This window comes from Propithecus coquereli, unplaced genomic scaffold (genome assembly GCF_000956105.1).
Source record: "Propithecus coquereli isolate 6110/MARCELLA unplaced genomic scaffold, Pcoq_1.0 Scaffold140, whole genome shotgun sequence".
Taxonomy (NCBI): domain Eukaryota; kingdom Metazoa; phylum Chordata; class Mammalia; order Primates; family Indriidae; genus Propithecus; species Propithecus coquereli.
The window spans coordinates 580,046-601,781 of NW_012138303.1; the positions used below are offsets into that span (position 1 = coordinate 580,046).

Consider the following 21,736-nt stretch of genomic DNA (forward strand, 5'->3'; position numbering starts at 1 on the left):
ATGGGGGCCCTCGGTTCAGCGACAGTAAATGGAACTAACAGCTGACCAGCTGGCCTCCGGCTTGTCAGTTGGTGGCACGTAGCTTATGTTCTTGGGAGCCAAGCGGGTATTCTGGCAGGCAGGACAAAGCAGAAATTCTTGTAAGGTCTTGAGAACTGAAAAGCCCCTGCTCTCCCGACCTCCTCTGTGGACAGCTAGCCAATTCGTCTGAAGGCTTGGGAGTAAAGCAAGCCTCCTCGGTCGGGCAGAACCTCTGTGGGGCACGGTGGAGCGCTGCACAGTGGAAGGGATGCCTGCCCAGGGGGCGTTAGACCAGGGAGTTGCTCGTTCATTCTGGGTCCACTGGATGGTTTGCATAAGTCAAACATGGTGTTAGGCACTGGACTACAAATATGAATGAGACACAGTCTCTGCCTTTTGGACTGGCACAGGCTTGTTAAACAGACACATTACAATACTGCACGATGTGTGGAATATGGAAGGCATGAGGAGGCTGTCCTTGCACCCGCGGGTAGGGGGCCAGGGAAATATTCCAGAGATAATGTTCAAGTTACTTGGGCCAGTCTGATGACCGAGCGAGAGTGGCGGCCAACGCCATGACCTGGGGATTTGATCTCCAGTTTACGGTTGGGCCGTGGGTGTGAAAATCCTCAACTCCCATCTCAGTCCCATTCAGAGCAGAGAATTGCTTTTTCCTTAGTATCTTAGTTCAGCTGTTAGAGAAACATGCTTATCCTCAGCCAGATTCTTGCGACTCCCAAGGTCTGTGACATTATGGCTTTGTTAATGCCAAAGAGACCCTTGGAGACAGTTGGGGCGAATAAAAGGATGGAAGGCAGAAAGATCTAAGGAGAGAGCTAAAGTAAAAACTGGAGAAAGAAGGTCTAGTCTAAAATTCACCGGGGGCTACTTGCTGGAGTCTTGGAATGTTAGCAGCCTAAGGGACCTTAAAGAGCATCTTAGACCTCCCATTTATGGATGTATAAACTGAGACCTAAAGGGGGACAGGGACTAGTCCAAGTTTATGTGGGGCTGAATTGCAGAGTACTTCCAGAAAAGTCTCTGATTCGGACTTATAATAGTATTGCTTTAATCTGATACAGTGAAAACAGTGTGGGTGGAGAGGGGGCAGGGAGAGACACTGTGCTGAGTTTAAGTCCCAGTTTTTTACTTACTAGCTGTGTGACCTTAGGCAAGCCAGTGAACCTCTCTGAGCCTCAATATCTTTCTCTCTAAAGTGGGATTTATAATCTCATCTCATCTTTGAAGTGATGTTGTGAGAAATAAACGAGCTAGCACATGGACAAGCAGCTGCTGTAGTGTAGTCCATATACGTGGTGCCTAATACAAGTGAATATTTACATTCCCTCCCTTCTGCTCAGGTACTAACATGCAAATGAACTCAAACATCAGATGTTACTGTAGAAAAATGAATTAGAAATCTGGGAGGGTAAAATTAAATCCACGAAGACCCACATATTTTGCTGGCTCAGACTTTCCCAGTTGTGGGGGCTCTGCCATTTAGTGTAACTAGGTTTCAGATGGAAGGAAGCACAATGGTTTCTTCCAGCCATGGCAGAAAATAGTTCGCTGTAACATGGGGACCTGGAGGGGAAAGAGTCATCGAGGTTGTTTAAACCTCGCCCTCTCATGCCACTTTTCCTTGCCATTTCTGAGGGAGGAGAACCATCACCGCGTTTAGTTCTGCCAATGATTTCTATTTTGCTTGCACGTGCCAGTTCAGAGGCCTAACCGTGAGCCAAAGGATTCCACCCCTTTGTAGGGAGGTCTGTCTGGGAACTTGCAGTGACTAGGGAGGGAGGGATGCAGGAGGACCCAGCGGCAGGCACAGGGGAAATCGGAGGATTAGAGTGGACGTCACCTGTAGCCTCGAACCACCTTTGTCCCAATGCAGCAAGTTGTGTTGCACTTATGAAATGATTTGGTGTATAACCCCCTGCTCTTTTACATGTTAGCAAGTGGAACCGCAGAGGGCTCCTGTGATTTGTGTGAGAATCTCTAGGGAAGCAGTGTCACCCCTGGGAAATAACTCCTGGGATTTGTGTCTGGGGCTGTGCTTACCGGACATCAGAGCGTCATCTGATCAGTGAACACAAGACTGGTCCAACTGAGCAAAGGGTGGTGACCACCTGGGTGGCAGTGGCCGCACAAAGGCGCCCACTCTCCCGGCTCCAGGCCCTGCCATGCAACAATGAGAGGATCCTTCTCTTCTCCTTCTCTGCCGAGTCCTGGCTTTGCCAGCTGCTCAGTAAGAGATTTGTTTTCCTGGGATGAGACAGTTGCTGCCTCTTAGAAGATAGCAAAACAAAGCCTGTAATCCCCTCATCCAATTGTGCAGTAATCCTCAGGGTGAGGAGCAGATCAGGGAGGAGAGGACTTCTCTCATCTCATTTAACAAGCACACTGACACTAATGCCAGCTACCATTGTGAGCACTTTGCCAGTGTCAACTCACTTAATCCTCGTAACAACCCTCTGAGTAAGCACTGTTGCCATCCTTATCACACTGCCTGTACAGATGCAGAAACTGAGGCACTGAGAGGTGAAACAGCTCGTTTAAGGCCTCAGAGCTGGAAAATGGCACAGCCGAGGACTTGAACCCAGGCAGTCTGGCTCCAGAGTCCATGCTCTGCTGAGCTGCCTCTCGTGGCTTCTGTGAGTGACACACTTTCTCTGTGAAGCTGGGGTGAGCAGCACAGCCCCTGGTGGGGTTTCTGGAACCCCAATCTAGCCTTAGAAATCCAGCCCCAGCACTGACGGGTGGCTGCAGACACAGTGTCTAGCCATTGAGGAATACACCATGGGATGGTTGAAGAGCCACTGAGGAGCAACAGTGACCTCTGGAGAATTAATTGGTGGCTTCTCCTGGGGACCTACTGATTTGTAAGAGTCTTGCCTAATTGATCCTGACCATTCATGTAGAATATTCCCTTTTTCATCTGAGGACAGCCATTGAGGATTGGTTGGGTTGGAGGGGCTTGCATATGTGTGTGTGCACACGTGTGCATATGCTAGAACATATTTTTCCCCTCCACAGATATGTGGGTGGCTAACTGGAACCTACCGTGGTTGTAAGTGGTTTGGCTTCATGTAGGAAGGAGTAACTGTTTATGAGATTTAGGAAGGAACATTATTAGTATAAACTATTTTCTGAAACATTTACAATCTTACCAAGAGATAGAGAGCTGAATAGCAACTGGGGGAAGAAACTGTGCAAAGAGGAATCCAAATGCTCCACCTCTTCCTTCCCCTCATTATGTGGCTTCTGCATCTGCAGGGAACTTAGGCACCAGCATTGGGTGGCTGGCATGCCAGGGGCTCCCAGAGGAAACTGGTATTTTCTCCTCTTATTTGAAAGTAGGAGACACAGAGGCTCAAGGAATGGAAGTTTATTCTCTAGAATGCCTGGCTTTTGGTGGCTCTCATGAGATTGACTCAGCCCTGGCTTAGTGATCCTCACAAAAGAGTGAAAATACAGGCTGAACATCCCCAATCTGAGAATCTGAAATCCAAAATGCTCCAAAATCCAGAACTTTTTGAGTGCTGACATAATGCTCAAAGGAAATGCTCATAAGAGCATTTTGGAGTTTGGATTTCCAGACAAGAGATGCTCAACTGATTAGTATAATGCAAAAATTCCAAAATCTGAGAAAATCCAAAATCTGAAACACTTCTGATCCCAAGCATTTTGGATAAGGGGTACTTAATCCGTATTAATTCATTTCATACCTACAACACCACTTGAAGGTTGGTACTCCTATTATATCAGCCTACAGATGCAAAGACTGGAGAAATTAAATAATTTGCCGAAGGGAACAGGGCTAGTAAATGGTACAAGTGGTGTTTGAATCTGGGGAAAAGTAGCAGGTCTGGATTTTAATTCCAGCCCCACCATATACGATACTGCAGAACTCTGCAAATTCTTACAGCAGGTACCTAGGACGGCCCTTCCAGACCCAACTCTTGGCTTCTCTCAGGATTTTGACTGAAGGCCTTTCTGACTAGGACACCTCATCCTGACTCCGGCCCCTCGCAGTTCAAACCCCAGCTCTGGGGCCCTTCCTCAGGGCTCCCAGCCCAGCCCCATCTTCCCTCTCCTCCTTCCACACAAGAGCCCCTCAGACACCAGGGATTAGCTAACATGCATTTCTTATATTCGAATTATTCTCAGCATTTTCAAAAGCACTTTCACATAAACCTTTGGGCTGCACAAGCACCGTGAGATCAAACGGGAAGGTAATTTATGCTTGTCTTACTGCTGCAATGCTCTGCATTTTAACAGATGTGGAAAACAAGATGTTAGACATTAAATTCCCAATGAGTGGGGAGCAGAGGTAGAAGCCGCATCTTTTGTTGGGAAGCCGCCTCTGCTACCAAAGCCCTTTCTGGCTTTCTCAATGGAGAAAACCTAGGGACGCGTGGAGACTGGAGAGCGAAGAGCGTGTAGAAGAGACCCTCCTCCCACCCGCCCCCAAGGCTCAGCTTCCATGGCCTCTCAACAAGAATGTGAGGATGAAAAGCATTAGCTGGTGGGCGGCCACTGCGCTGCACGCAGCCCAGGTTCCCTCCAGCTGGCCAGCCTTCTGAGCCACACCCGGTTCCACCTGGATTCATGCAATCCCTAAAGGAGGAGCTGACAGGCTGTTCAGGCTGGGGGCTGGGGGTTGTTCGCCTACTGCTTGGAGGAGGGGGAGGGGAGAGTGGCATCCTTTCATCTCTCTCCCTCTCCTCCCTCCCCTCCCCCTTCCTCCCATCTCCCTCCACCCCACCCCCTCCCCTAAAATCTGTAATGATGGAGGTAGTGAAAAGCAGAGAAAGATTGATAATCAGCCTCATTATCACCAGCATTATGTATAATTATAGCAAAACCTCACTCATTTGGATCAATTGAGAGAAAAATCAGTCTAAATTCATGACAAGTTGGCAGATTACTTTTAAATTACAATTTTATTACTTCTAAGTAACACACACGTGAATAGTTTGTGTTTCAAGTACCACAAGCTAATGGTTACTAAGTGGGGATTTTATAAAACCTGCTTTAAAAGACTCTGTGTAATTAACACCCCGTTAATATGCTAATGATGTTCCTACTATGCTTTTTAAATTGCTTGAAAACAGATGTATCTTAAATAGGCTCAACACTTCTCCTACCATCTTATTTGCTTAACAAACCCTTTTTTCACTATTATTTTGTGAATGAGCAAATACAAATTAGTTCATACTATGACCGATTTAGTCACCAGTCCAAATTAATTATGCAACAGATTAACAAGGCCACATTATTTTTGTTTAGAAACCAGACTTCTAGGACTTGAAGAATCATCTCATTTTATAGAAGAAGAAATAATCTCAGAGAGGTTGAGAGGCTTTCTTAAGGCCACACAGGACAAAAAGAGCAGGTCTTCTGGCTCCTGGGTCCAAACTTCTTCCATTCACTTCATAATGCCTCATATTCATAAAAATCTTTATAAATATATACTATTATTTCCGTATCAATTATTGGTTCAGTAAAAAAACATTTGTTGAGCACCTATTATGTGCCAGGCCCTATGCTAGGCACTACAGATACAGTGGTCCTTTCCGGAGGCCACTGTCTATTTCATTCAAGCTTCAAACAAACTCAGAGTAGTCTGTAAGGCAGGAATTATCCCATTAGACAGATTAGGAAACTGAGGTTCAGAATGGTAAAGTGGCCCTTTCAAGGGCTTGCTATGAAGTATTATTATAGATCTAGAATCTGAGTCTAGTCTAAAACAATTTCCGTCAACCTTTCTGCCTGTAATTAATGGCATTTTGCTTGCACACCACCTTTCCCACCCAGCCAAATTATAAACCTTGCCGGTACAGATGGATATTATGCCATCCCTAACAAATGAGAGGCGCCAGGGGATCCCACTAACAAGGAACGGCAGTCTGTCCCTTTAAGCCAGTTCCTCACACTGGTACACCATGTACTGGTTATTCTGCAAAGATAAATGCCAGCAACTGTTTGAAGCATTTGCTGAGAATGCCCCCAGTTTACCTCTTGTTCCTGAAGTCCTTGAACCCTAATTTTGTTCACTCAATCCCAGCTCTTGAATCCATGACCTCTGTCCCTTTCTCTATCTCTCTGGACTTCTTGTTCAGATACGCTCTCCCTAACTCTAACTACGGACTCTCTTCTAAAGACAGCGGTCGTCTCGAAATATAGTGAACTGTATTCCTAGTGCAATGTTACCATCGGGTAATATAGACAGCATTTTTTGTTCTTGGTTTCTAAATACCTACATTCTTTGGCTCCATTCACTTAAACTCAACCCCAAGAAAAATTTCCAGAAATAATTAATCTCCAAATGTTTCGAAGGCTTCAGAGCTTGTAACTAGTTTAAACATTCAGGGCAGGGGATAGCCCTTACGTTCTTCGTGTCCTGCACAGCCCTTGCAGAAGCCAGGTGCTAAGCCAGTGTGTGCTGAATGACTGATGGACAGCATTCCCCATCAGTCTAGGATATTCTTCCCCTGCTCTCTAACCTCTGCCCTGTTCTCCACTTCGCCGGGGCTGAGAAAACACAGTACTATGAACCTGAACCTTTCCAAAAGACTGCTTCCCCAGGACACCAGTGACCGGTAAAATGAAAAGGAGAAACACAGGAGATGTCGAGTCACAGAAATGAAACCCAGGCAACCATTCCAAAGTACTTACTAAGCATTTTGCTTGTCGTTTCCTCTGACTCTTGTAAATGTTTTTTTAACTAAAGATCACAAACCTTTCCATTTCGTAAGCTTCGATGTTAATTCTGAAATCCCGCCAGGAGTTTGAGATGGATCTTCAAACTGGAGACTCCTGCTGCCTCCGTCCCCTATCCAGTTACAGTGGCTGAACAAAGGGGGCGGGGGACCCCAGGCTGTTCAGTCTGCAGTTGAGGATACTGAAGGGGATCAGGACTCCTCAACGTTCGGACTCTTTCAAGGGTCTCCTGAAGATAAAGAAAGGTCATCGCTCCCTTTCTGCCCGACGTCATGAGACCTGCGCTGGAATGATTTGTTAAAACATAACTTTCTGAAACTGGGGCTCTTTCCGAGGCAGAATTCGTACCTTCCTTCCTTCACTCTGTCAGCATCTCATAGTGTGCAGTCTGACACTTTAAGAACAGGCGTACCTCCTCTGAGAAAAACATTCATACAAAATTCTAGCTGAATTTAGTACCACACTCTCCAAGTTTTCTATGGGAAAAGGGAACTTTTATTGGGTTTACAATATTCCAGGCTTTATTTGATTTAACCCTTACATTGTGGAAGGTTAGCCCTTAGCCAGTGTAGTCAGCAGCATTGAGCTATTTTACCAAAGGGTTGGGGCAGACTCTCTGGCTGAGCTCCCTCTAACTCCTCTTCCTGCCACCCCAGGTGGCTCCAAGGGGAACCCAGTTTGAAGATCACAAACAGCCCTGGGTCCTGGGCAGGCCACGCCTACTTTGCAAGTGTCCTCACCTGTAACTGAGGGGTGAGAAGAGAAGATCCGCAGGCCTCTCTGCCCAGCTTTGACAATTCAGCTCCGTGCCGGGGAAGCCAGAGGAAGAGCAGTGTGGAGTTGGAGTGCTGGGAATCACTGCTAACTGTAAAGCAATCAGAAATGGTCAAAAAGCTTCTCCAGAATGATCCCCCGGGGGTCGACAAGCTTACTGGAACACAGCCACGTTGGTGTACGTCAGTTTATGCATCGGTTGTGTCTATGTTCACACTACAATGGATATTGTGTGTCGTTGTCACAGAGACCGTAGAGCTAGCAAAGACTAAAATGTTTACTGTCTGGCCCTTTAGAGAAAAGTTTGCCAGCCCCTACCCCAGAGTGTAAAATTGGGTTCCATGTTTTAAAATCAAGTGGGGGCCGGGCGCGGTGGCTCATGCCTATAATCCTAGCGCTCTGGAAGGTCGAGGAGGGAGGATCGTTTGAGCTCAGGAGTTGGAAACCAGCCTGAGCAAGAGTGAGACCCCATCTCTACTAAAAAAAATAGAAAGAAATTAGCTGGACAACTAAAAATATATAGAAAAAATTAGCCGGGCATGGTGGCGCATGCCTGTGTCCCAGCTACTCGAGAGGCTGAGGCAGGAGGATCGCTTGAGCCTGGGAGTTTGAGGTTGCTGTGAGCTAGGCTGACGCCACGGCACTCTAGCCTGGGCAACAGAGTGAGACTCTGCCTCAAAAAAAAAAAAAAAAAAAAATCAAGTGGTGTCCACCTGGAAAAAGATTTTAACCTTTCTTTTATTAGCACCTTCGAGGGCCTAGGCCCTTGTCCCCTACCCCTTAGTCATTTTATTCATTTGCTATAATTATGTGTGCTTAAACAAATGCCTTATGATCCATAAGTAGGCTGTGAGGAGCATAGGGTAACAATTGAATATCTTAGTTGTTCTTACACATAATCCACCCATTTGGGGCTTATCTGGGATCCCCTGCCTTCTACCCCCAGCAAGTGGCAGGCATTGTGTAGGAGTTAAGCACAGCAGCCCTGGCACAAGACTGCCTGGATTTGGAGCCTGGCCCTACTCCTGACCAGCCAGGTGATCTCAGGCAGTTTGCTCAGCTTTCCTTGGGCTTCTCTTACCCGTCAGCAGAATGGGGATGGCAATAATAATAGTACCTTACCTCCAAGGGTCCTTGAGATTATTAAATGAGATGATGCATATAATCTTGGAAGAGTGCTTGGCAAATGGGAGGTGTGTAATAAACGTTAGCTATTACATACAGGTTGAGTATCCCTATCCCAAATGCTTGGGACCAGAAGTGTTTCAGATTTCGAATTTTTTCAATTTTGGAATATTTGCATTATGTGCTTACTGGTCGAGCATCCCTAATCCAAAAATCCAAAATGCTCCCATGAGAATTTCTTTTGAGAGTCCTGTCGGTGCTCTAAAAGTTTTGGATTTTGAGGTATTTTAGATTTGGGATTTTCGGCTTTAGGGATGTTCAACCTGTCTATGTAAAATGTTTAGAACCATGTCTGGCTCATGGCAATTGCCCGATAAACATTAGCTATCGTTATTGTTGTCACTCAGCAGAGGAGATGACATTAGTGTCAATTAAAGTGGCTTTGTAGGGCATCTCTTGCTGACCTCGCTCAGCAGCCTGTCTGTGCATTGAGAGCCAAGCAGGGAAAGGATGGTGAGTGAGTTTCCCTTAGACAAAGAAGAACAAGCCAAGTGTGTGAACATTCCACGATCGTTAGGCTTATGCACCATATCCCTCCACTGGAGAAAAGGAGGCTGCTTTGGTGGTGATTGTCACGCCGTGGGAGAGATCAGAGCGGGATAGGGCCCCATGGTGCACCCTCGACTTCACATGGAGACTCCTGACTCTGAGAAACAGCAAGTCTTTAGCTCTGTCCCTGTCCCCCTGGGTGAGCATTAGCCATTATCAATGATTCATTATGAGTTTCCATTCCATCCTGAAGAGGTTGCTAATGGGAGAGGAAACTCTCCACCCTGCCTGGCACAGCAGCAAAGGGGTGGAAACGCCAAGCCATTTGCTCCCTTGTCTAGCCAGTCAGAAAAACGGCATCCTTGACATTTTACTTTTATTGGCTGAGGATGAGGTTGCTAAGCAACTTCCTTACCTTGGTAAGAATTCTGTAGTTCTAAGTACCCAGGCTTTCCTGTCCTCTTTCTCTCTCCCTCTCTCTGTCGCGCATGCACACACGTGCACAAGTACACACTCACACACGCAATTTGTTGTTTAGAGATTTTGGTTGTGGTAAATATCAGTGACGCTGGTTTCTTATGCAAATAATTTCTGTTGATAAACTCTACATCTAGTTATAGACATTAATTAACAGAAAATTAATGGACCTCCTGGTCTCAGGCACTCTTGGCAGTCCTCTGAGGTGGGTGTGTTTGTCTCAATTTCTGGCTGAGGAAGCTGCAGTTTAGAGAGGTCCTGTTCCTTGCTCAAGTACAGGGCTGGAAAGTGGTGGAGGCTTCAGTCTATTCTAGGACTTTCTGGCTTCAGAGTTCTTGTCTTCTCCAGAGCACTGCACCCTGGAAGCCGTGGTGCCATGGCACACACAGGGACTTTAGAACTCATAGAGTTATGCACTCGACTGATTCCCTTCACAGTTTTAGCTCCTGGTGACACTTTCAGCATCTGAAATTGCGATGCAGAATACTAGACACCATCATGGTCTAAAATGGTCCAGTCCGTGATGTCAGAGTCCCCCGAGCAAGTGGTCCAGACTCAGATTGTTCTAGACCACCGCCACCTGCACTTCTTTCTTTTCAATGCCAGGGAACCACGTCCTACCCAGTAGTCATGAAACAGGAGAGCCAGAAGGGATCTTGGAGGTCACCGAGTGCCAACTCCTTCCTGGGGGAATGAGGCCCAGGAATATGATACACTATTCTTGAGTATGTTGTCAGCAAAGAGGGGACCCTCCTGAGAAACTCCACTAGGCCTTTCCCATTAAATATGTTAATTTTAATAAAATCATTGCCCGAGCAAAGAGAATGAACTCTGCAGAGTACAGAGTTTGTGCATTTTCCGTGCATCTGGGCAGCGGGCATGGTGTGAGTGGCTAGAAGGTCAAGAGGGTGCAGGGTCAGGGAGGAGAGTGCAGGTCTGGGAGTGGGCGAGGTGGATGGGATGCAGAGGCCAGGGTCCCTCCACACAGTGATTGCGCTGGGAAACTCCCAGCCCATTTCCACTGCTGTAATACCTCAGCTGAGTAATTTATAAACAATAGAAACTTATTTCTCACAGTCCTGGAAGCCGGGAAGTCCAGGATCAAGGTACCAAAAGATTTGGTGTCTGGCGAGGGCTGCTCTCTGCTTCCAGGATAGCGCCGCTTACTAAGTCCTTGCATGACGGAAGGGGCAAAGAAGGGACAAGCGCTGTGTCCTCATGTGCAAGGAGATGGAAGGGCCAGAAAGTTCTCTGAGGCCTCATTTATGAGAGCATTAGTCCCATTCATAAAGGTGGAGCCCTTGTGGCCTACTCACCTCCCAAAGGCCCTACTTCTTAATACCATCACCTTGGGGTTTAAGTTCCAACATGAATTTTGGTGGGAACATGCATTCAAACTATAGCAGGGACCAAGGGGGAGCATTTGAGAAAAATTTGACTTTGGATTTGGAGTAGGCTTACCCTGGGCTGAGGGCCAGACAGAGTCGACCCCGGATCAATTTGCAGTGAATGCTAAACTCATCCTTCAAACAGGAGCCTGCCCTCTCCTCCTGGGTTGGAGGGAAACCTGTCAACTTTTCTGTCCTTGTTCGTAGGTTAACCAGAAGGCTTAGTGAGGAAGGCAGAGAAATAAGGTATAACCAGGTTTCTGGAAAACTTGTGGTGCCTTTTGGTACTGGCTATAGTTTCCATGTGGCTATGAGAAAATAAGAGTGAGAGAGGCTGACAAAAATCTCATGGACAGGTAGGCATTACTGTCTATTTCGGAGAATGAATTAATTTTCTCTTGAGAAACACTTTTGTTATAAAAGTCATTGTTTTCCAACTTGTCTAAAAGCAAAGCTATTTATTTCTAAGAACTACTGGTCATTGTGTGAGATGAAGAACCAAAATGCATTTGAGTAAGATGTTATTTTTCTTTTTAAATTCTATTTTATTTTTTAAAGTGTGGTTGTAAAATAGCCCACCACTTCTGGGTCATTGACGCGACAGAAACAAACCACCTTTTTGGGGCTGTTGAAAACCAAAAACTTGAGCTCACTATCTCATTCTAGCTCAACAACGCACTGTTGTCGCCACTGCACCGAGTCGTGGCATTGCCTTACTATTACCTATATTAATAATGACAACGATGTACTGTAAATTTCGAATCACTTTCACGTCATCTCTTTTCATTTTTGAAACAACTCGTGAGTTCTTCAAAGTCCATATTTGTATATTTTTGTGCAGGTTGATGTTTCCTAAACATCATTCCTTTGCACGCTATTTTCATGATATTTTATATATCCAGCACCCTCTGTCCTTAGACTTTTTATTTACTTTTATAAAAAGCTTAGATGGCCATCTCGAGGAAGATAATTTTATGCAAAAAAACGAGAGCCCAGTCACTTGCTGTAAACATAAGGAAACAGAAAACATAAATATAAAATGACTAAGTTTTTTAGAGAGTTTGCCTGCATACCACTGAAAATGTCGCTTGTCCCTGGTGGCACAGGTTCCACACCCTGGGAACTCTTGGGCTGATGAATGTATGAACGAACCCTCGTTCTTGCCTGTCCCATTGGTCTAGGCCTGGTGTCAGGCACTGGCTAGACCCTGGAGATACAGGATTAAAAGGCACAGTCTCTCCAAGATCCGTCTAAAGCAGAATGGAAAGGAGCGTTGCAGGACCCTTTGGTCTGTTTTTGGAAAGCGGAAGCTGGAAGGGAAAGTTGATCTCCTTCGGGTGGCTTGGCGGTGGGGGAGGGACAGCTGCCGTCCCAGTGGCATCCATGGCTCCTCACCCATCGAGTCAGGGCTGGCTCCTGACTCACCTGCCACACTTTGTCTCAGTAATAGACTCAAGGTATACATTGGCCTCTTTAAATGTCATCACCTCCAGAGCCTCAGAAGAGTCTAAAATTGTTCTTTCCGATCAGTGGCCGTCTGGAAAGGTTTATGACTTCCTGGGCTTGAGTTCTTGAGCACTGCTTTCCTCTCCTTCAGGTGAACTTTCAGCTTGAGAGCACTTCATAATTGAGTCGTCTTGTACTTCTGATGCAGATGGCTCTCCAGCTCATCCTTGCTGTCCTTGACAGCAAACACAGGCGAGAGCGTGGGCTTCAGATTGACAATTTGAATCTAGGCTCTGCCACTTACCACCCAGGCAGTGCCAGGTCCCCTGCTAGGGACGGGCAAACAGAAGTGGACGTGGTTTCTCCCTCTCTGTTTAGTGGAAAAGACAGGGAAATAAACAAATATGGTAATTCAGCATAATAAGTGCTAAGATATGAATAAGCACAGACAGCTATGAGGAAACAGAAAAGGGCATCAAACCAGGCCAGGAATGCCAGGGAAAGCTTCCCGGAGGAGGTGACACTTGAGTTAGACCTGGAAGGATGAGTAAGAGCTTCCTAGGCAATGGAGGCGGGGGGCAAGTCATCCTGGAACTGGGAGCAGCGTGGGGTGAGATGGAGCCTAAGGTTTCTCACCTGCAAAAGGCTGAAATGACCCTCATAGGCTCATTGTCAGGATGAAGAGCTGATGTATGGAAATTGCCTGATGCTACTGAGGACAAAAAATAAACGTCTGACTTGTTCATTTTAACCCCTTTGCCACTCCGCTGTGGGCCCACCGCATGTGGGTCCTCCTCAGTTGTGGTGCTCAGGACGTGGGGTCTTGGGATTTATCTGTTTATTAGGCAGTTGTCCCTGACAGACTGAAACTCTATAGGTAGAGTGACAAGAAGGTCCCAGCTTCCTTGGATATGGGAGTGGCTTCTTGCCACAAGTAGCCCTTAACTAAGCTAGCAAAAGCTCCAAGAGAAACCCCACGGTGACATTTTCCCAGTGGGATGTTCATGTTTAAGGAATAGTTTCCAGTTATGTTTCTGACAGTCCCTGTTCTCCTCCAGAATTTGAAGGAAGCAAGTTCCTCCGTGCATCCTACTCTGAATGCTACACTTAACACCCACTGGTGTCTCCCAAAGGCTTAGGACAGTGCCCTGCATGTAGTAGGCACTCAAGAAATATTTGTTGCATGAACAGTGAGCCTAAAAAGTCAGGCACATGACTTAACTCCACTTGGTATCATATCTGCCTGGCCCGGTGTCTGACTCCCAGTAGGCATTTGAGAATCGGGTAGCTTCTGCAGCAGGCCGTGCTTACTGACCACTTAATCCTCTCACTCTCTACCCACGTGGACAACGTGGATGCCATGGCTGAGCCGAGTGCAGCTATCATGCACATGGTTTCTTTGCATCTGTCCGTGCAAGCCGGCTGTGCAGGGATCCAGCGCGGTGATCCAGGCCGGGCTGCCCTACCGTGTTTTCTAGTCTCTGCTTTGCTGCCGCAGATCGTGGAGTTATAGCTCCTCTCTTTTGGAGACAATGTTCCATGCTGGGCTCCCAGGACGACAGGAGGGTACCCTCCTTCTGTTTCAACTTGACTTTGCTACTGGCTGCAGGGGAATGTGGGCTCGATTTATCTGAGGAAAGCGGTACCAGATGACCACCTGGCCCGTGTTGCTGTTGTGTGCATCCACCCAGAACCTGTTCCACAGACACCTGTGGCTGCAACATTTTATCCTCAGAGGCAGAAACAGTCTCTGGCAGGCCTGTCTGCACTTGCCTTCCGGCACTTCAAGCCATGCCCGGCCATTCCAAGCCTTTCCCTGAGTACTAAGTATCCCTGTGCTGTAGAAATGGGCAGGAAAAGAACCTCGTGGGCATAAAGTTTTAACAGATATAGGAATCCAGGTGTGTGACAACAGCCACTGCCTTCCCCATTGACATCATCATGGGATGGGACCCTCGACAGCAGGAACCGTGTTGTCCTTAGCTCCGAATCCCCATCACCCGGCACCTTAATAAATGTTCATTGCACATGAGTGAATGAATTTCAGCCCTGCTCCAGTTCTCAGAGCAATATGACTTAGAGGCAGGGAATTCTGGGGCAGCCTGGGCACCCCCTCACCCCACCCCCCATGCCGGGGTTTGGTGTTGACTCGCCTTCCTTGTCTGGCTGGCCCAGGCCACGGTTCCCCAGGCCTGGGGATTTGTGGTCTGTGCCCCTTGTTGCACTTGCTGTGGATACAACTCAGCCCAGAGTGGCTTCTAGGCAAGGTCCCAGAAAACTAAAACATCAGTGGGGATTTCTGTCCTAGAGCAGGTCCTCTCCTCTCAGTGCCCCTTTCGTGTCTTGATACTACAGCTTGGTGTACATGTGAGCACCCAGGGTTCATGGGTGTGCAGGCATAGCTAAAAAGAGCATGCAGGAAACAAAAGCAGGGGCAGGGCTGGGCCTCTGTCCCCACAGGTCCCCTTTTTGTGCTTCCCCAACCTCCTATACTCTTCTCCTTACAGGCTCCCCCGGCCACGCTGGCTCCACGTCCATGAGCCCATCGGCAGCCTTGTCCACAGGGAAGCCCATGGACAGCCACCCCAGCTACACGGACACCCCAGTGAGTGCCCCACGGACTCTGAGTGCAGTGGGGACGCCCCTCAATGCCCTGGGGTCTCCATATCGAGTCATCACCTCTGCCATGGGCCCACCCTCAGGAGCGCTGGCAGCCCCGCCAGGAATTAACTTGGTTGCCCCACCCAGCTCTCAGGTAGGTGTCCTTCCTCTCTAAGACCTTTCCAGCCTTCTTAAATGGTTTTGCCCAGGCTGCTCCTGGAGCAGACCTGGCACTCAGCAGGTGCTTAATGTGTGCTTTCTGAAAGGATTGGATTATCCCTGCAGACTTCCCTATGTGTGTCCTCGGGCTGAGCAGTCCTGGGGAACTGACGACTTCTCGCGGTCCAGGAAACTGTGACCACAAGGGAGCCTCTTTTGCGGTTTTAATGGTTCAGCTCCGGCTGTGGTTTCAACATCTCTCAGGGCTATTTGTGTCATCAGTGGGGCGGGCCCCCTTTATTCTTCTAAATTCAATAATGAGTATTTATTGAGTCACTGAAGTGCCACTTGCTCTTGTAGAAATGATCAGGACATGGTCTTTGTTCTCCAGGAGCTGACAACTGAGAGGGGAAATAGGCAGGTATGGCATATGGATAAATCTAGAACAAGGCAGACTATGCTACATGCTGTCTCTGAGACAATGGAAGTCAGGAAGAAAACTTTACCATAATTCCAAGTGCCTTCTGCTATAATGGAGAAGATGTGTGTGCGTGGTAGACACTAGGTTGCTGCTCTCTTGAACCTATAGGATGGCCAGATGTCTTTACTTCCCCCTAGCAATGCCACCCTAAGATCATCATCCTTTCTCTCTTGTAGGTTGGCTATTGCTGCAATAATGCTGCATAACAAACAATTCCCAAATCACCATGATTTGCAAGAACAAACACTTGTCACCTCACTCCCAAGTTTGCATTAGGATAGAATAGCCCTGCTTTAGATGGTGGGTGAGCTGGACTTGGCGGCACACTCCTTATGTCCCAGTCTAAAGGAGCAGCAGCTACCTGGGGCGTGCTTTTCTCATGGTATCTCACAGGAGCACAAGAGGCCAAACCCAATCTGGAAAGCACAGTGAAGCCTCTGCTCACATCGTGCCCACAAATACGCCATCAGCCTAAGAAAACCATGTGGCCAATCCTAACATTGAGGGGTCAAGGAAACAGGCTGTGTTTATCCTAGTGGGAGGTACTCCAAAGACTCAATGAAAAGGATGTGAAGAATTGGGGAGAGTGAAGAATTGGGAGCAATAATCACATCTACCATGCCTTCCTCTCTCCCTACATAACAGCCAGGGCCCCCACTGCTCTGACCACCGGCACACCTAGCGGTAGAATTAGTAGGTCCTTATCATGGTTAATTTTATATGTCAACTTGACTGGGCCAGAGGGTGCCCATATATTTGGTTAAGCATTATTCTGAGTGTTTCTGGATGAGATTAACATTTAAATAGGCAAAGCAAGGTGCCCTCCCTAATGTGGGTGCCCTCATCTAATCAGCTGAAGGTCTGAGTAGAGGAAAAAAGGCTGACCCTCCCCTGAGTAAGAGAACATTCCTGGCCTTCGAATTAGGGCTTCATTTTTTTCCTGCCTTCCACCTTGAACTGAAATGTTGGTTCCTCCTGGGGCTTGAGCCTGCCAGCCTTCGGGCTACGCCGTCAGCTCTCCTGGGTCTGCAGCTCGCTGCCTCTCCCTGTGGGTCTCGGGACTTGTCAGCCTCCATAATCATGTGAGACAGTTTCCTATGATAATTCTCTTAATAAATATGCACACACACGCATGCACACACATATATGTCCTACTAGTTCTGCTTCTCTGGAGGACACCGCCTAATAGAGTCTTGAAGCCTCCGTAGAGTTTAGTTTTGAAGAAGAGGCGGGAGTCCCCTCGTGTCACATTTTCTGCTACTACAGAGAGAACTTCAGAGACCATGCCAGGAATCTTTTCTGAGACACCTCATGGTCTAGGGGTCTGAAAGCAAAGTCATATGGAGCCACAGAATATCAGAGCCTACAGTAAGACTTTAAAAATGGATTGCTCCACGGATTAGAGAACGTGGAGACAGCCTTAGAGGTCCCTAGTGTAGGGATGGCACAGGTGAGCCAATGAGGGTGGGTGTAAGTCAGCAGGGCAGGTGGGAACTGGGGAGCTGTCCTGCTCCCTCGAAGCCATTCAAATTCAAAGACTTTTCAAGCACTCCCTGGACCGAGGAAAGAACTGTGGGTCACATTTGGCCACACATTTCACCCTCATTTCTAATCTAGTGGTTCTCACCTGTAGGATCTTTTTCAGAGTACACATGTCTCCACCATCCCATATTTTGGCCCTTGTGCAGGTTGCCAGAGCCCCACAGGGGACTCTAACTGCCCCACCTCTGCCCAGGTGAGGATCATTCATCTGTCTGGATCCTTCATTCCACAAATGAAGGAACAAGACTCGGGCAGCCCAGTGATTTGCCCAACCTCACACAGCCAGCCCCGCAGAGCACAGCCAGGCCCCACAGAATCAGCGCCCTGGTCTCCTGATCTCCAGCCCCGTGTTCACCTAGTGCTGTGATGTATGCCGACTTCAACAGTGACCCGAGTGACCCCAGCCGCTTGGCTGCCAAGGACTAAAGGATGGATAATCAATGCTCCCCGGGAATCTTGTAGGGGAGGCGGCCACATCACACAGATAAATTGCAACGCGGTGTTGGATGTGCTGTCACAGATGTAGGGGAAGGCCCTGAAAGGAGCAGAGAGAGGGGACCTATGAACTTCCCAATCATATATTCCTTGACCCCAGTAAGAGTGTCAAACTGTGCAGAGCAGTGGGGACAGGGTGGGTGGCGTACATGCATTTATGCCATGCCCACTTGCTGTAATCGGCAGAGGTGCTGAAAAGCTGCCCTTCATAATGTATGGGGTTGGTTCATGCGCTTTCTTTCCTGTGGACAGATTCCAGGGAGGTGAGCGAAAGCCAGTAGTGAGGGGCAGAAAGATACATTGAAGTTCTGGGATGAAAGTACAATTTTGCAAAGGGCATCGACATTCATTCCCATAGCTATTTATGAGGACCTACTATGCATCCGGCGCTACATGATACTGTCCTAGGTTGTAGGGATAAGCACTGAATAAGGTGGCCCAAGTCTTTATTCTTGTGGCAATTACATTGTAGCAGGCAAGACAGAAAAAAACTTAAGAAGTAAACAAGATAGTTTCAACTAGCAATCACTTTATCTATGAGGAAATAAAACAGGGTGAGATGATAGAGGGACAGGGCTCGTGGGTAGGAATTGGGCAAGGCACCCTCCCTCTAAGCCCGCTTTTAGCAGCCACACTTGAGCCTGACCGCGCCAAACCCGGCCAGTCGATTCATCTGTGCAGCCGTGTGAGTAGCAGGGCTGCTATTCCTGGACCATATGTCTGTACAGAGGGATTGGGGTTGAAAGGTCAGCTGGGATCTTTGGTCCTGGCCAACTGGGCTGTGTGCAGAGGCCGAGGCCAAGTTTGGCTTTTGGGAGCTATATTAAGCTTGCCAAGTGCTGGTGGAGTTCTGCAGCCTCAGCCTCTGAACAGCGTTCTGGGCCTGGGCTCTGGAACCACATGGTGGCAAAACTTTGCCCAATTAACAAGATGACACCGGACAAAAGGGCTCGGTGAGTTGGACCCCGAATAATCTGGGCAGATTATTCCTATGCATCCTGCCTTCCTTGCCCAGGACTTGGTGTGAGGGGACCTGGACGGAAGCATGCTCCTTCTGTGACCTGGGCCTTGGGTAAGCACGACTTGGAGCATGGAGTGTGGGGGACGGGAGCAGCAGGCAGGGTCTCTCCTCCACGCTATGTCGTTCGGTTGTTTGAGCTTCTCTTTTTGCACTAGTTGAATTTTTGATCTTGAGGAGTAAAGAGAACTGAGCTGGTACTAGGGAGGCAGGGACTGTGTCACCTTTTGCAAACCACTTTAACCTGTTTTTGTTTCAGTTTCTTTTTCTCTATTGTGGGGTTACAAATACTTGCCCTGATTACAGGGATTTTTATGAATGTCACATGAATTTTTGTGAAATCGTTTTTATGAATGCGGGTGTGTCTATGTGTGTGTGTGTGTGTGTGTGTGTGTGTGAGATGCTGTGTGTTTGTCAGTGTGATGTCTGCTGGCTGGACTCTGCAACACTCTCTAATGTCTTTGGAATCTCCCACCTCTTTCTCCCACCATGAACCTGTTGCCTGGCCTGAGTTCTATCCCTGCTGATTTCTGCTTAGGTATTTATTGATAACTGAATTATTACCCTCTCAAATCTGTTTGCATTTTTATGGAGAATACTTAATTAATAAAAATTGCAAATGTTAGAGGTAGAATAGACCTTAAAGTTTATCTAGTCTGATGGTTAAAAAAATATTAAGCCATAAATTCTTTTCTTCAAATGAAAACATATTTGGAAGCCCAATATACATGTCAAATAAAAACAGGTCTGGTTCGTGCAGCCTCAACTTCTCTGACTCCTGCCACACACACACTTGAGGTTTGAAAACCACTGATCTAGTCTGGAGATGAGGAAACAGGGTCTCTGCTAGGTGAGGTGACCTGGTTAAGGTAGCACAGTGAGGAAGTGGCAGGTGTAGACCAGTACCCAGGTCAGAGGTCCAGGCTCATAATTTCTCATGACGAAGAACATAACTAGATTACAGGAGTGCTACCATAAAGGGTCTGCACCCTGGAACAGGAGCACCTGTCTGCAGCTGGCCTTTGGTGAATGATTTGGGCTGAAGACGGCTTAAAAATGCAGGACCTGATATTCTGTGATGGCTCCAGAAGTATCCAGAAAACATTCGGTCCCCAGCTGGGTCTGCAAAGGGAAGATAAGCCAGCAGGCGAGTGTGTTTCTATCCTGTTCTCAGGGAGCAGCCGGCTTGCGTGCAGCAGCAGATAGGAGCTGCCTGATGAATCTCGCCTCTAAGTGCTTGTTTCAGTAGGGCTGCTTCTAATGGAACAAGACAGCTGGGCTTGGGGGACTTGGGGACCAGACAGCTAATGGGTTTATGCTCTGATGGCTGCCTTTGATCTCATCTGCCGTTGCTCTGAGCCCAAACCCCAAGCCAGCCAGAGAGATGGACAGAGAAGAGAACATCAACCAACCTGTCCCAACCACTCCCTCCCACTGCCATCCGACTCATGAAGACAAGGTGTGCTGGAGAGGGGATGCTGGCTCCGACTGGGGACAAAGCGCCCCAAAGCAAGTCCGTTCTTCCTGGGGTTCCTGGCCAAGGAGGTGGGCTGGGAAGCTGCTGGGGCAGGTGAGGACTGAGGCTCTCCTGTCACTCAAGGCAGATGATGTGATGAAGGAGGAATGATGACGTAGGATCCAGGAGTCTGGGGTTCTAGCTCCAACCAGTTAGACCTGGCAAGTTACCTAACCTGGTACGTGGGTAGGTGCAAAAGCCTTGGGTGTCTCCTCCAGACTTTCCTCAGGCTGCTGCCTCATTGACTTCACTGGGGCGGAGTTTCAGGGCAATATTCCTCTGCTCCAAACCTCTAGGGGCTCCGTACTGCCTCCCAAGCTAAATCCATTGTCCTAGGCATTCTAGCTTCCGGGCTTTGCCACAGCCCGCTTCTCAGCCTTCTCCCCGATCCGTCCATGGGCATGTTTGCTCCACACACACTGGGGCTTCCCTCCAGGTCTTTGCTCCCAAAGCCTTCTGCCCATCACTGGCCCATTCAAATCCTACCCATTTTTGAAGGCTGTCAAGCCCCAGCTCAAATGCCACCTCCTTCAGGAAGTCTTCCCTGATCTCAGTAGCATGTGATCTTTCCTTCTTAAACTATCCCAACTGAATTTTAATCTCATAATGGCCAGTACCTTCAGGCGGTACCTGCATCTTCTTCTTTTTTGTATCTCCGTAGTATTTCTGAATGAACAAACATGAATAAGTCACTTCAAGACTCAATGTCCTCATCTGAAAAAATGGGAAGACCTCTTAGGGTTGTTGTGAGGATTAACAGGATTAATTAGCAGTAAGTGGGCTTTCCATAGATGGTAGCAATGGCAGTAACTCTTCGGTGATTGCTGTGGCAACAGGCTGGTGGGAATGGAATTGGTCCTGCTGGAGCTCCAGGTGGTGGTGGTCTCCTCCTTATCCCATGACCTTTCTTGTCCATCTAGAGATTTGGGGGCAGAGCCATGTCAGCTAGAAGGTTCTCTCTGTGGGGTCATCTGACCTAAAATTCTTCCGTTTCATGGAGCGGATCTGAGTGCTGATCTCTGTTTCCTTGAGGCGCTCGGGAAAGTTGTTGCCTAGAATTCACTGACAGAATTCACACTGCCCCGGGCCGTGGTTCCTACCCCTGGCTGCACATCAGCATCTCGTAAACTTAAAGCAATGACAGAGCCAAGGCGCTACCTCAGACCCGCTGAAGCCGAGTCTCTGGGCATGGGGCCCAGGCACCTCTGTTTTACGCAGCTCCCAGGGTTCAGAACCACGTTACTACACCAAAACAAAACAAAATACTGGATACAAGTCCCAGATGTCTTGTCTTAGTCTTGTTTAAAAAAGGCTACGGGGAAGAGAATTCGCCTATCACATACGCACCTTCATCCATTATGCAGATTAATTTTTTAAAATTCCTGGTAACTCTGATTTTAAGGTAAGGCACTGAAGGC

The 21,736-nt window shown here is 47.8% G+C and overlaps 1 protein-coding gene across 2 annotated transcripts in view; it reads left to right on the forward strand.

Annotated features, from left to right (window-relative positions):
- Positions 1 to 21,736, forward strand: part of RXRG (retinoid X receptor, gamma) — a 44,829-nt gene that overhangs the window by 1,289 nt on the left and 21,804 nt on the right. Inside the window, exons 2-3 of one of the 2 annotated variants that reach the window (XM_012639522.1) lie at positions 15,014 to 15,261; positions 18,800 to 18,856. Coding sequence is in view for 1 of the 2 variants with exons in the window: in XM_012639521.1 (XP_012494975.1) it covers positions 15,014 to 15,261 (248 nt within the window). In the remaining variant the exon portion in view is untranslated. The remainder of the gene's footprint in view (positions 1 to 15,013; positions 15,262 to 18,799; positions 18,857 to 21,736) is intronic. The other variant, XM_012639521.1, reaches the window with a different exon arrangement.